Below are 13,354 nucleotides of genomic sequence, written 5' to 3'. Positions count from 1 at the left end.
ATTATGAAATCTTCAGGGAACATGTATTTTTGCATGCTGATTCCAAATATGGAATTTAATTTAATGTACAACAAGTCCTTCTGGACGTGAAGCAATATGTTATGTAACTTTTTGTGGAGAGCTTTAACAAAATTTTGCTGCAGGGAACTTGCTAGAATGTATGCCGTCCGCTTGTCTTGACTGCAAGCTATGCAATAAGGGTACAATTATTACCCTGCCTATCGCAAAAGTTGAGTTACAGGGTTTTGAACTTCGTACTTCACAAACGGGAAGAAAAATTTGTCTTCCTGTTTTTGGAGTGACAACTTCAAAATTCTATAACTCAACTTCTATGACAGGTAGGATGATAATTTTAGCTTTATTGCATAGCTTAATGTCCAGAGAAACCAATGGCATGCAATCTAGGAAGTTCCCTGCAGCAGGATTTCTTGAAAGCTCTCCACAAAAAGTTACATAACATATTGCATTAGTGCTCAAGAAATTGTAGCACATGAAATTAAATTCCATATTTGGAATCAGCACGCAAAAATACATGTTCCCCGAAGATTTCATAATTGTGACTTCATTAATAAAAATTTTTTTCTAAGACCCTCTTCCCCCCTTAAAATGTTCCACTGTTGACATTACACAGCGCTACACAAGTGTGGAGTTTCCGACAGGGGTCTGAAATGCCCCATGCAAGTTCCCCGGGTAACGTAAAGCCATGCCTGCCTCTGGTTTGTTGCAAAGGAGCTCACTGCAGCTTACCCATTTAGCTGCAGCTCAAATATGTGCAGTGTGCCGGACTTTGTCAATGCGGAGAGGTACATCATCTGCAAAAAGACGATGGCAAAACATTTAGAACAGCAAGACAGAAGCAACTCAGTAAGAAGAAACCCTGCCTACTCATCAGTGTCCCAGCATAAAGGGATGGCATGTCAGTCATAACAATGTGGTAGCTGTGGCTGGTAACATTTGTATGGTCCGCATAGGTCGAATCGTCTGTTCTCTTGCGGCGAGAATTGTCCCTGTCCTTCCCTCACTCCAGGAAATGAGAGATCTTGGAGTGGTTTTAACATGTACAATTGATCTGCGCCACTCTACAGATACGGACTGCCCCTCGTGTTAGCAACCAGAAATCTTTTTTTTTTTTTTTGTGCATGTACGGCACAGCCCTCGGAACTGCATGTTTGCACTAGTGCACATCTGCCATGCGAGTGCAGGTACATTTTATAAAAGTGTGTTATGGGCCTTTCGCAGGTGGACTTATGTAGACTATGAATGCTTTTGGACAGCAGGAAAATTAGAAAGTCGAAAACACACCTATTGGTGCCGGACCTTAGGGTTATATAGCATAGTCAACTCACAAATAAAGCTTGGTGTCATGCTTGTCATGCATAAAGGGTGAAGTGCATCACGAATCTTTGGTCAAATGCTTAGGGGAATCCCTCAAGGTGAAGTAGATTTGCAATAAGTAAGTAATTACCCATTGGCATCCACCCGAGCGCAGCCATGCGGCTACAAAGGAAAGCTATACAGCTTTCTCAAAAACCTTGCAGTTAAAGAAAAATTCATACTGGTCCGGGTTTCAAACGGTAGACCGACTGCTCCAGTGAAGTGGTAGTCCCTGGTTCGAACCCCTGACAAGGAAGAATTTTTCTTTAACAGTGAGGTTTCTGAGAAAGCTCTATAGTTTTCCTTTGTAGCCGTATGGCTGCGCTTGGGTGGATACCAATGAGTGCCGTATTTACACGATTGTAAGTCGACCTATTTTTCAAAATTTGAAAATTTGTATTGGGGGGTTGACTTACAATCGAAACGAAAACATGGCACTATAAGTAAAGGTGAGACAAACGAGATATCGGGCATGCTACAGCGCGGTTGCATTTTTTCTGCGCGGCTTCGTCGCATTGATCTTGGTGCTGGCCTTGAACAGGTGCTATGTCAACGCGCAGAACTTGCATCCCCTCCCTGCGCGGGTAGCGGCTATCGCTAAGCAGCAAACTGGCACCCCACACGTGGCTGCAGACTGTGATTGTTGATAAGCGGCGCCGGCCCGATAATGCAGTCATGTTCTATGGGAATCTCAAGCGTCCAACAAGTTTTCTGTTAACTTCCAAATGAGCGGGCAGCGGCCGATGACGGCTATCGATAAGCAGCAAACTGGCACCCCACACGTGGCTGTAGACTGCAGTTGCTGATAAGCGGCGGCGGCGGCCCGATAACGCAGTTGCATTCTATGGGAAGCTCAAGCGTCCAACAAGTTTTCTGTTAACTTTCAAATGAGCGGGCGGCGGCCGATGGCGGCTATCGATAAGCAGCAAACTGGCACCCCACACGTGGCTGCAGACTGCGGTTGCTGATAAGCGGCGGTGGCGGCCCGATAACGCAGTCACGCTCTACGGGAAGCTCAAGCGTCCAACAAGTTTTCTTTTTTTACTTTCAAATGTGCTCGGCGCTCAAGGGAGCACTAATAGTTAATGGAAGGGCCATGGCAGCCGCTGTTATAATCGAGGCGGCATCCCCACTTGGAACGGCAGAGGTGCCGGGGAGTGTCGGTAGCCGACGAAAGGGCCGACGCCGCTCATGCGTAGTTTCTCTCTGGCTCTGATGCATTTGACTACTCCTGGCAGCGTTCCACAAGTTTTTTATATAGTGCTTCATCCGTCGTCACTCGTGCTCCAAGGTCTGGCAAAGGACTGGCGCTCGTCCACGGCTACATTCAAGATGGCTGCCATTCTTTACGCCGAAGAAACGAACAGCTGCGCGCCGGGCCGCAAGTTCGACATTCGCAATGGGTGGTGATACAGGTGTGGCAGCTGCAGCGAGAAAAATTTTCAGCTGCTCCACGTGATGTGGCTGTTTGCAAAGTGCAGGATTTTGCTGAACGACGATGTTAGAACAATGTGCTGTGGGACCGCAGCAGCGATCACGACGGCAGCGCTACTGAAGACAATGGCGCAAGTGTGGACGAGTAGTCCAGTGACTAATACATTTTCGTTTTGGAATGTGCCCACGGGCATGCCCGAGCGTGGCAGCCGATAGCGGCTGGCGATAAATGGCGGCCGCTGGATAATGCTATCGCGTTCAGCTATTCAAGGCCGAGCTTATAAAGTTTTTCTTTTTAGGAAATGTGATTTGGGGGGGTCGACTTACAATCGTGTAAATACGGTAATTACTCCCTCATCAGGAACGGCTGTAATAACTGCGTCCCAGAAAAACGTCAAAGACATCACAAAAATTCATGCGGAGAAATAAAAATTGGAAATTTAAGATTCCTTCTCAAACACAGAGCAAACGGCTGCAGATTTTTGCTGCTCAGAGCCCCGTTTGGATCTCATTACTTTGGGCTGTGCTGCAGCTGCAGGTACGGCCTCATGAAGGTGACTGCAGTTAAATGCGCTCACGGCTGGTGGCAGCAGCTCCACAGTTTTCGCCACATTCCTCAACCGGATCCTTCGTCGTTGAGGCATTCTACCAAGCCAGCCATGCCACCTGCACGGCCGCCACGTGCCACCTGCCTCACATGAAAACACCAAGAGCGATGCATCGCGGCAGACAAATGCGGGAACGAGGACATCCACATACCTTTCCATTCCCGGATGCATCCGAGACCCCTAAGTGCACGGCTTCGTCGGACAGCATGAAGTTTGCTAGCGAGGAGGTGCTGGCTCCTTTCTCGAGGTGCCTGCAAATGTCCAATACCATCAGCCACTCAGTGGCACACACGGAACACTAAAAATGAAGCCAAAAAACTGCAATGAAGCGAGTTGGGTTGGGTTATGACTGCTGCTGCAGATGATCAAGGTTCGAGCCACGTTGGCCGAAGGGGCACCACCTTTAGCAGGCTGAGAGGTTGTCCGACACTGGGGATTCGCCCGCGAGGGGTGCAGCGGGGTTTACGGAGCTTCTCCCAAGCAAACACCCCTAAGGAAAGCTTGGTGCCTGGCCGGGGGCCGCTTGTACCCATTTTTACCGGTGGGTGCCCGGCGGTGGGTTTCGAACCAACCACCTCCCGCAGCCGAGACGGGCGCCCAACCCTTGAGTCTAAATTATTCCAAAGCCCTAAAGCCCTCCCCTATGGCACCTCTTTCACTTCCACCTTCCCTTACAGTGCAGTTTGGGTGTCCACCGAGATATGTCAGCTTAAGCTCCTTTTGGGGGTTTTTTGATGGCTGAGGCATACTTTTGTTGTAAGACACAGTGTGAGCACAAACTCTCTGCACAAGCAAGGATTTGAAAACGTGTGCGGCCATGCCATGCGGACAGTGCACTTACCATGCACTAACTTGCCGATCGTTGACTGCACACGACAGAAAGTAGGTCCTCTCGTCACCGGTCTTGCCTGGCACGAAGACAGGCAAAAGTTGCTGCACTTCTGTCACATGGCCTGTGAACTTCTGCACACCAAGAGAGAACACCGCATCAGAAGCGTAGTTCGTGGCCCACTTCTGGAGGTCACTTCTTTCAGAAACAACTCCAATCTTAACGTCTTCCTGTACAATTCTTACAGGGAATGCCATGTTCAGTATAGCGCCACATTTAGTATCAAGAACTAAAGCAGTTTCTCCCTGCAACCGCAAGCTACAACATCTATCATGTGCCTTTTCATCTCGCCTATGCACGTGCACTTTAGGCCATGTTTGGGGAAACCAGTCTGTTCACAATGAGATCCCAAACACACTCACACACAAAAACTTGGCACAAAGAAATAGCATGCATTTCCAAGGCCTAATTAGTGGTAATTGCTAGTAGCACTTGTCAATGATTAACATAGCAGCAGTAGGCCTCTGAAATGAACACCTCTGGCACCTGACAGCGCATGCCAAACTACTGCATGCAGCAATGCCACTGAACTGTGCATATGAAAGGCTGCACCTACCATAACAACAGTTTTTGTTTCTACATTCCACCACTTTATGCTGCTGCTGGCTGACAGCACTGTGTTGGCATCGACGGCGGCAACGGCGTAGACGCTGTGACGGTCGGCCTTCCATTTGCTGCAAGATTCCAAGCGCAACCATGAGTCTAAACGCATTCAGAACAATCTCCGGAGTATTAAGCTGGAGTATAAAAAAATAAGCAAGCACAGATATATACATGACAAAACCTTATTGTGCAAACTAAAGAATTTCATTACATAGTCAACTCTGCCTGCTGTTTGCCTAACCCAACTATAATACCTTCACCAAGCTGTACAGCCCGACAATGTGCCACAGGAAGTATGCAAAGTAAGAATGCTGAGCCTCTATGTGTGACGGAGGAAAAATGGGTTGAAGGAACAAGAGCAGGTCCTGCTCAACAAATCCTATGGTCATGCCACTCTTGCTCGGATCTACACTCTTGCATATGCTTCCTCAGCACAAATGTGTTGTAAGGTGAGGGCAAGGTTGTTTCCTTGTCCACCTCCAGTGCAGTCAAGAATGACTGCCTGCCAAGGAAGAGCATTCCCTCTTTTTCAGTGAACTACCACTTAATAGTGGCCATTCCTTCCCTTTAGTCCATGTGTGTTTGCTTATTTGTCTGAAGCCTACTCTGTGCCAGGCTGTCCCATCGGGTTCTGGGCAGCTTGCCCAGATGTGTTTACATACATGCACGCACACACAACAGGTTGTGATGACATCAAAAGGTTGCGCGACCTAGGTGGCACATGCCCGACAAACAAAGCAAAACAATGGCCACACAGCGTTAGTGCACCTAATTCGGATTTGGCCCAACTATGCACATCAACTGCCATTTTTTTGTCAGTGACGATACAATATTTTGAACAAGAACAAATTGCTTGAGCGACAAGTTTGGTTCCGATCAAATGCCCTCGGAGATGAAAACAGGCCATGCAAGAGCCTTTCTTAGACTTCAATAATGCACGAATAAAACATTTCCTAGAAGACGAGTGCATTTTTTTTTCTTAAAGAGGGGGAAAAAAACTGCAATTCTGGGTTGAATTACAATCGATGCAAAAAATAAAAGGCTCTCTCTGGTTCAATGCCAGTCTGCAAACCTGACAGTGACAAATGGCATTTGTGTCTACAACCTTACATATGCTGTCCTGTATATTTTCCTTCATTCTTATACACGTATCATTTAACGTTCCTAACAAATTCGTCAAAGGCTGCAAACACTGCACGAATGCACACATTAACGGAATCTACAAATAAACAGGCATTTGAGCTACCTACTGTAGAAAAAGGTTGCACACACTTCTTACATTCCCCACAAATGACAGCACATTTTTTACGTCAACTACAAATCGAGATTTTCAAAAACAAGGGTGAGTGCAGTGTACCCTTTCACGGAGTGTAAGTCCACACATCACACAGCATGCACTGCACCGACATGCACGTCAACACAGAATGCCACAATCAGCATACCTTTTGACTTTACATGAGGAAACGCTCCAGTGGACAAGGTGTTGGTCATCAGAAACACTGAACAGCGAGTCTGAATCTGCATGCCAGGAGACACCATTGACGGTTGCTGTGTGCCCACCAGTCTGAAATATATAACCACGAAAGCTTGAACAAAGCACACTACATGGTACAAGAGACTAATCTGCACTTTTGGACAGTGATCAACAGAAACTGAAGAGAGGCCATTTTTGATTAGACACAAAGGAACCACAAAAATTCGCGAGTCACATAAAAGCATACAAATGATTTTGCAGAAAAATGGATCCAGTCAGCACAGAGGCGACTAATGCAAACTAGCAAAGCAAACAGCTGTTAAATGCAGTTTGAAATGGCTGACACAGCCGTGCACAATTCGGCAATGCACTGCACGTAATTCCACAGTGATTCACAAAACAATTTACGATGTACACAAGCAGCCTCTATTTACACAATCCGGAAAAGAAATCTTGCATGCTACAGCGTCACAGTGCAGGTAGTTATGTATACGTTAATCATTTCTCTAAGCACTGAACCGATACACATGTACCCTTGAAGTCACAAAATTGGCACAATCAAAGAAGCAGACTTACAAGCTCGCTGTGCAGGTCTCCTTTGGCTGCGCTGTACAACAAGATTGTTCCCTCCGCCGTGCCCATCGCGAGCAGGCCGGCCTCCGATATAGCATCCGGAGCACCATCACCAGTTTTCTGCCGCTTTTTCTTCTTGGGTGTCGCCTGCGAAACAATCAAAGATGACAGCCGAATTCAGTAACACCGACAATGCCAGCTAAGCGCCGCATGGCGATGTTTGGAAACATCCGGGCTTGCACGGGAATGCGGAATGCACGCGACACTGAAAGAAAAGCACGACCTCAGAATTCAGAGGCCCCGTTTTACCACCAATTAGAGTGACGTAGTGCACAGGCGGTCGGGTGTTCAGCACAAGCATGCGCAATCGGCATTCGATACGTGCGGCGCAGTGCTCGTGCCGACAGCACATGGCTTCGGTGACAATCGACCCGCTGTTGCGCAAATACGTAGATCTCTGGGCGCATGCATCCGCGATCGCCTCTGTCCACTGAATGCAACCCTCGGTTGAAAATGACATTCAGTGCAGCGGTGACCATACCGGCGTTACTTGCAGAGCAAGCACGTTTTCAATGTGACGCACCGACGGGCCGCACTTACGAAGTTGTGCCGTACAGGTCCCCACGATAGGCATGTGCACTTGGCGGAGAGATGCGCGCTTGGCGTATACTCTTGCTTCAGCGTGCTGGCAGATGTATCCCATAGCTTTAAGCGCCCATCAGCGCTTGAATGTGCTAAATACTGGCCATTGCTACTGACGGAGACGTGACCCGCGAGAGCCGCCATGTTTTCGTTACACGTGAACCTAAAAAAGGCATTGCGCATGCGTCGGATTAGATACTCTCAATCTCGCGTACTCTCGCACCCAACAATCGACAGGCTCAATTTTTTTTTTTTGCGTACAAAGATGGCTTGTCTTTATTTTATCAATATTTTTACGTTATAATTTCTGCACAAATTATTACAAGGACATAATGGCAGTGATGTCTTAATTTAAATAAGTTGTTTATAAAAGCTGACTGGCTGAGAACGCGGATTGGTCGAAAGGTGTACTCTTCAGTGACGTGTTTTTCGTCATTCAGCGTGCTTCGTGCTCCTTTGGTGCTTCTTTCGTGCTTGTTGGTACTCATGCTTAGGTCTCCTCGATTTGGCTGCACTTTCTGCACCAGTTCAAGAAGTGCGGCACTCTCGCACTCGATTTGACAGTGCAGCTAGTGCCACCTGCACTTCGGCACTCGATTTGGCCTCGTGCTGCACGAGTTCTTCTGCACTGCTGCACTAGCCTCCCGGCGAGTTCTCTTCTCGTGCAAGTAGTGCAAGGTGCTTGGCGCGCTCCGTAGCAGACGGCTCCGCGGCCGCTTGTTTTGTGAGCGGCGTTTAGACCATGTTTGAGACGGCCGCGTACCCGTGAAAGACGCGGCATCTGCGCCGGGCCCTCACCAAACAGCTGAAATGACAGTGCGCGTATACGTGTGTGTATGCGCGCGCGTGTGCGCGTGTCTGTGTACGCGCATAAGCGACTGGCTGGCATGGCGTATGGGTTCGCATCTTTCCGTCCAGCCTCGCACGTTGCTTACACCATTTCTCTTTTGTGTGCAATTATTATTATAGACGCAGCACGATGGAGCGCTTCCATAAGAGGCAGATTGTGAGATGTTTTATAGTACGTGGGCGATCGCAACGTTTGTGGCTCGCTGCGACATCAGTACCTCCACTTACGACAGCAACTGGGCTTGAGGTCGCCGTCAGCCCACACCTTCGCCTGCCACTTAGCCTCTGACAGTCACGTCGCCGTCACCGTCCGCCGAAAGTGAACGCGATTGAGTTCAAATATAGATCAGGCAACTCTTGGCGGACAACCGCAGTCACTTTTCGATAGGACGGAAGCAGCCTGAATCACGCGTATGGACTGTAAAAGATCGTCTCGAGCGGTAGTCTGAATAACCTGTCTAGTTAATTGTTGCCTCTTCGAAGTAACCGTTGAATCAGTGACGGTCGACCGGCCTGCGCCCCTTTAAACAACGCAACGGAATGAACGGTGTCAAATTCTTCACCACTTTTGGAATTAACAAAGTTCATAGCCGCTCCACGAGATGTGCCTCTTGGAGCAAATACACAGCGTGCAATGCAGCTAGCACAATCTCGCGCATATGTGAAAACACGCGACAAACACCAACACGTACATGGCCGCAGCAGACGAAAGTTTCTGCACTTTTGCACTCGATTTGGCCGCTGCACCGACAGCACTAGTGTCGGGCTACACTCGCGCCGCAAGAACTGGCACTACACTGACACGGCACTTTTGTGAACTAGTGCGGAAAGTGCAGCCAAATCGAGGAGACTACTTGCTGAAGTTACGCCATACTTCCGCAGTATCGTGGTCGGCGGTAGCCACGTGAAATTACTTGGTTTCACTTGGGCCGCCAAAGCGTGCATTTTGTTTCGGCGCAAACGCCTCCAGCGCCCTTCACTGCACTGAAGATTTCCCGTTGGAGTTAGCACAGCCAGTCAAGTTCTCGCAGCGGAGGACTCAAACGTGCGGGCAATGGCAGGGGCCAATGAATTTGGTGCGGTAACTATAGTGTACCAGATTGCGGTAACTACACTAGGCACGACCGTGTTCTTGAACCTCTCCGATGGAAAATTCAGCGACAACGTGAAAGAAACCATGGAAATGCATGTCTCCAAAGACGGACATGACGTTGCAGTCTTACGCCATCTAACCCACGTGACGTCACAAATTCCACATTTTTTTTATAAATCTGCGTTACCAGCTCGGCATATGGCGCATTTCTAAACACCTGTGTAGCATAGAGAAACATGCGTTTCTCTGTGTGTAGCTTGTGAAAGGCACAGCTGCATAAACATCATTGTCACGTGATGCTTTTGTATATAAGCAGCACGCATGGTTGAATCACCTCGGTTGAATGGGCGCAGTAGTCGGCTGGTGGTATGTGTGACAGCGGTGATCGCTTGTGAAAGCTTTACCATGGAACTTCAACATCGTGAGCATGTGTGTGCAGTGCTGTGTCCTCCGTCAGTGCTCAGTTAGCGCAGAGGCCCGTGAAAGCTCAATGGTTCGCCTGACCAGCGTGCCTTGTGTCAGTGCGCTTGCCACAGCTGTTTTGTCTAACTAAACTTGTGAACCAGTTCGCAAGGTGCTGATCGCAGTCATGGATGGTGACGTGCCTACTTACAGACGCAATTTCCGCACCACTTTAGCGCTTGAAGGCGACAAGGCACCGCTAATTCGTGGAGCCGCCGCTTCAGAAACCACCGGCGGACCAGAGGTGTCTCGAAGTGTGACGCTACGGGCAGCTGACGACGTTGACAGCAGTGCGGACGATCCGTTGCTTGTACCGGGATCTCCTCCGCCGTTCGCGCTCCCCGTCGATAGGTGAGCATCGGTGTTGGAGCGTAACGGTATTCGTGGGCTTCCCTGCGATGCTTTTAATTGATTGCGAGAGAGTTTGCGCGCTGACAGATCTCTGCGGTCGTGCCAGTGATCATTTTGACGAGCGCGAAGACCCCCCCCCCCCCCCTCCTCACGCACACACACACGCACACTTAAACAAAAGGAAGGAAACATTTCGAAGTTCCAATTAAATTCTACTCGAAGTGAGTGAAAAATGGCAGGATCCTTGCCGGGGCCCGATTTGATCCCTGATAAGGATTGCATCTTGAAATGCGTGAACAGTTGTCATCTAAACCAGACTTTTGTTGAGTATTCAGCCCAGCTTTGTGTGTGTGTGTGTGTGTATATATATATATATATAACGTAAGTTTTATATAGCCTTGCTACCATATTAGCCATGTAATATTATAGCTTCATATCTAGACCGCTGTAAGAATAGTCGGTTTAGAGGCCTCGTTTCTGTTTGTAGGATCAAGACTCTGGAATCATGCTGTCGATTAAAGCTATCAGAGGTTGTTAGAAACAGGTGCACTTCAGCTTTGAGGTTTCCTGTTATGACTCTTGCTTTAGTAATCCAGTCAGCTGAGTCAGAGTGTGCAGTTGCTAATGGGAAAAAGGCAGAACTGTGTCTCACAGCTGCAGCATATCCGAGCTAACTAGCAGCTGTTTGGGAGCGCTGCCATTGTATTGCTCTTATGCACTTGCCCTTTATTATGTCTACTCCTGAAAGGGTCCTAGATTTGTTTAAAAGCAGTCTTCGAAATCTAACTCATATTTGAATAATTCAGTATTTTGTTTCAGTGCTCTGATTATGGAACTATCTTGCTTCACTTTTAAAACTCCTAATTGGTACTTGAAAATTTTGATCGCCACAGTGTAATATACCATCTCTAAGGAGCAAGTTTTAATGGTTTAATGGGTAAATACAATTAAATAAAAGTTGATCAGAACAGTGTCCTCATTACAAAAATAAAGTATTACAAATGCGCTCCTGTGTTAAGTTGTAAATCATTGGTATGTTTTTGGAGGTACCATGCCGGTATTGAACTGGAAAAATTCCACCCTTCCAGAAGGTTAATTATGCATAGTGAGCAAACGCTGCTTTTGGCTCATTCGTCATAAGAAGTTATGTAAACAATTTCTTGAATGTCAGGCATTTTGAATACCTGATGCTTGCAGAACAAGCAAACGAAAACATTCACTCTCCGGAGCCATACTAGAGCTACCGTAAAATGTGCAGGCGTCTGTTTTAAAACCAACATTTGCATTCTTTTTTGATGCCTAGCTTGAGATGGTTCTATGCAGGATTTTTTCAGATTTCAGCACATTTTTATTGCGTCCACATGTGTGAACATAGTGCCTCACATACAAAAATTTGATAGTGTTTTGGTGGTGTCCACATGGCAGTCAGGGTGAAAATTCAGCATGAGATGCATGCACCCAGTCATCTCGTGTATCGCTTGCTATTTCTGAATTGTTGTGACTGAGTGCTTGCATTTTTCGGACTTGGTTGTTAGCTGTTGTTGGCAGCATATGAAACGGCCAGTAAGTCACTCATGTTGTGCCGGAGAATAATGCGACAGTGCCTATTGTGCAAGTAACAACATGCTGCACTTAATTCGGTTTTGTTACAACAGTATGTGCTGCTTTTAGGAGGTTAGCCAGAATCGGCTCAAAAGAAGCGGCAGAAGTGTTATTGTTTCTTTTGTAAATGTCATGCAGACACGTGACACAAACCTTCAGCTAAAGTCAGTTCTCACAGCAGAAGTTTTAGTGACGACTTAGCTGAAATTGAATAGCTCAAAAACTGGCTTACTGTCACCTCTGACAGGTGGTGACAGTACATGCATTGTCTGCAGCATATTGCGCTTTGAGTGCCATGTTGCAACTTCAGCGGTAATGGTATTTATAAATATATGCTTTCTGTGGTGATTGCCACAACTCTTGAAATCAGCACTCCTTATTCTCTTGTGTGCACAGTGAGTAAGGGGCATGAAAATGGTTTGTTCCGCTTATGGAAGAGTATGCTGGGTTTAATGTCCTGAAGCGACACTCCGTTTATGGTGTGCAAAGACTGTGTGCCCCGGAGCAAAGTTCAACTCTCACATAAGGGCAGCATATAGCCGAATATCCATGTCGGCGGTGAGTGTTGGTCGCGTCTGTGGAGGTGGAATACGTCGTCTACAGTTATTACCTCCAAGGCTGTGCTGTGAGCACATCTAAGGATCAAGAAGAAGAAAGCGGGAAGGCCCTATTCACTCAGTACAAGATTGCAGCTGATGCATTGTTTTTTTTTGCAAACACTCTTTGTCAATGCTTTTGTACACATAATTCGGTGCACGGAAGAAGAATCTTAGATTCATGATTGGTCCATCAAATTGCATCATGATCTATGCATGAAGGCTTGGATAACTCACCACTACTTGCTGACAAGCTTGGAGTGTAACGCAACCGGTACTGCGTCACTAGTTGACCAAGATACATGCACAAAAGCACGAACACTCTGTGCTCATCATTTTTAACAGCACATGTTGAGTTGGGTGCAGCAGGAATCACACTCCCGATGTAAAACAAATGTGAAAAATTCCGAGGGATTTTGAAATTTCTTAAACCGTCTAAATGTGTAGTCATAGATTCACCCACCACATACAAGTTCACTTTTTTGTCAGTGCTCTTATTTGAAATTTGTCGATGTCACCAAGTGAAATTTTTGGTCTCCCAGTACAGAGAGCCATTTGTTCATCTTCGTGGTACGAAGTTCCATATGGTTTTATCTTTAGGACTGTTTATTGCTGATTTATCATCTGAGAATGCTATGCGACCGTTGTTATCAACATGGCACTTGGTCACGCACATAACACTTGGGCGTGTACGTTTTGGGCACAGGAATACTGAGAATAGTAGATCTTTTACAATAACTACCATAGACTGAGAGCTGCATAATAGATCGCACATTTCTGCTGCGGTCTGTTTATTCATGCATC

General features: G+C 47.1%; 2 protein-coding genes across 4 annotated transcripts in view; one reads left to right on the top strand and one right to left on the bottom strand.

The window, feature by feature from the left end:
- LOC144132892 (WD repeat-containing protein 43) overlaps positions 1–9,661 on the bottom strand; it is a 26,962-nt gene extending 17,301 nt beyond the window's left edge. The window contains exons 1-8 of one of the 2 annotated variants that reach the window (XM_077665609.1): positions 9,301–9,661; positions 7,556–8,086; positions 6,959–7,102; positions 6,351–6,472; positions 4,862–4,979; positions 4,258–4,379; positions 3,568–3,667; positions 748–812 (exon numbers count right to left, since the gene is read on the bottom strand). In XM_077665609.1, coding sequence (XP_077521735.1) covers positions 748–812; positions 3,568–3,667; positions 4,258–4,379; positions 4,862–4,979; positions 6,351–6,472; positions 6,959–7,102; positions 7,556–7,780 — 896 coding nt within the window. In that variant the 5' untranslated portion in view covers positions 7,781–8,086; positions 9,301–9,661. Of the gene's footprint in view, positions 1–747; positions 813–3,567; positions 3,668–4,257; positions 4,380–4,861; positions 4,980–6,350; positions 6,473–6,958; positions 7,103–7,555; positions 8,087–9,300 lie in introns of those variants that run through there. The other variant, XM_077665607.1, reaches the window with a different exon arrangement.
- Positions 9,651–13,354, top strand: part of LOC144132893 (equilibrative nucleoside transporter 3-like) — a 20,138-nt gene continuing 16,434 nt past the window's right edge. Inside the window, exon 1 of one of the 2 annotated variants that reach the window (XM_077665610.1) lies at positions 9,651–10,352. In XM_077665610.1, coding sequence (XP_077521736.1) covers positions 10,129–10,352 — 224 coding nt within the window. In that variant the 5' untranslated portion in view covers positions 9,651–10,128. The remainder of the gene's footprint in view (positions 10,353–13,354) is intronic. The other variant, XM_077665611.1, reaches the window with a different exon arrangement.

Source organism: Amblyomma americanum, chromosome 5, assembly GCF_052857255.1.
Source record: "Amblyomma americanum isolate KBUSLIRL-KWMA chromosome 5, ASM5285725v1, whole genome shotgun sequence".
Taxonomy (NCBI): Eukaryota; Metazoa; Arthropoda; class Arachnida; order Ixodida; family Ixodidae; genus Amblyomma; species Amblyomma americanum.
This window is presented reverse-complemented; position numbering and strand designations above follow the sequence as displayed.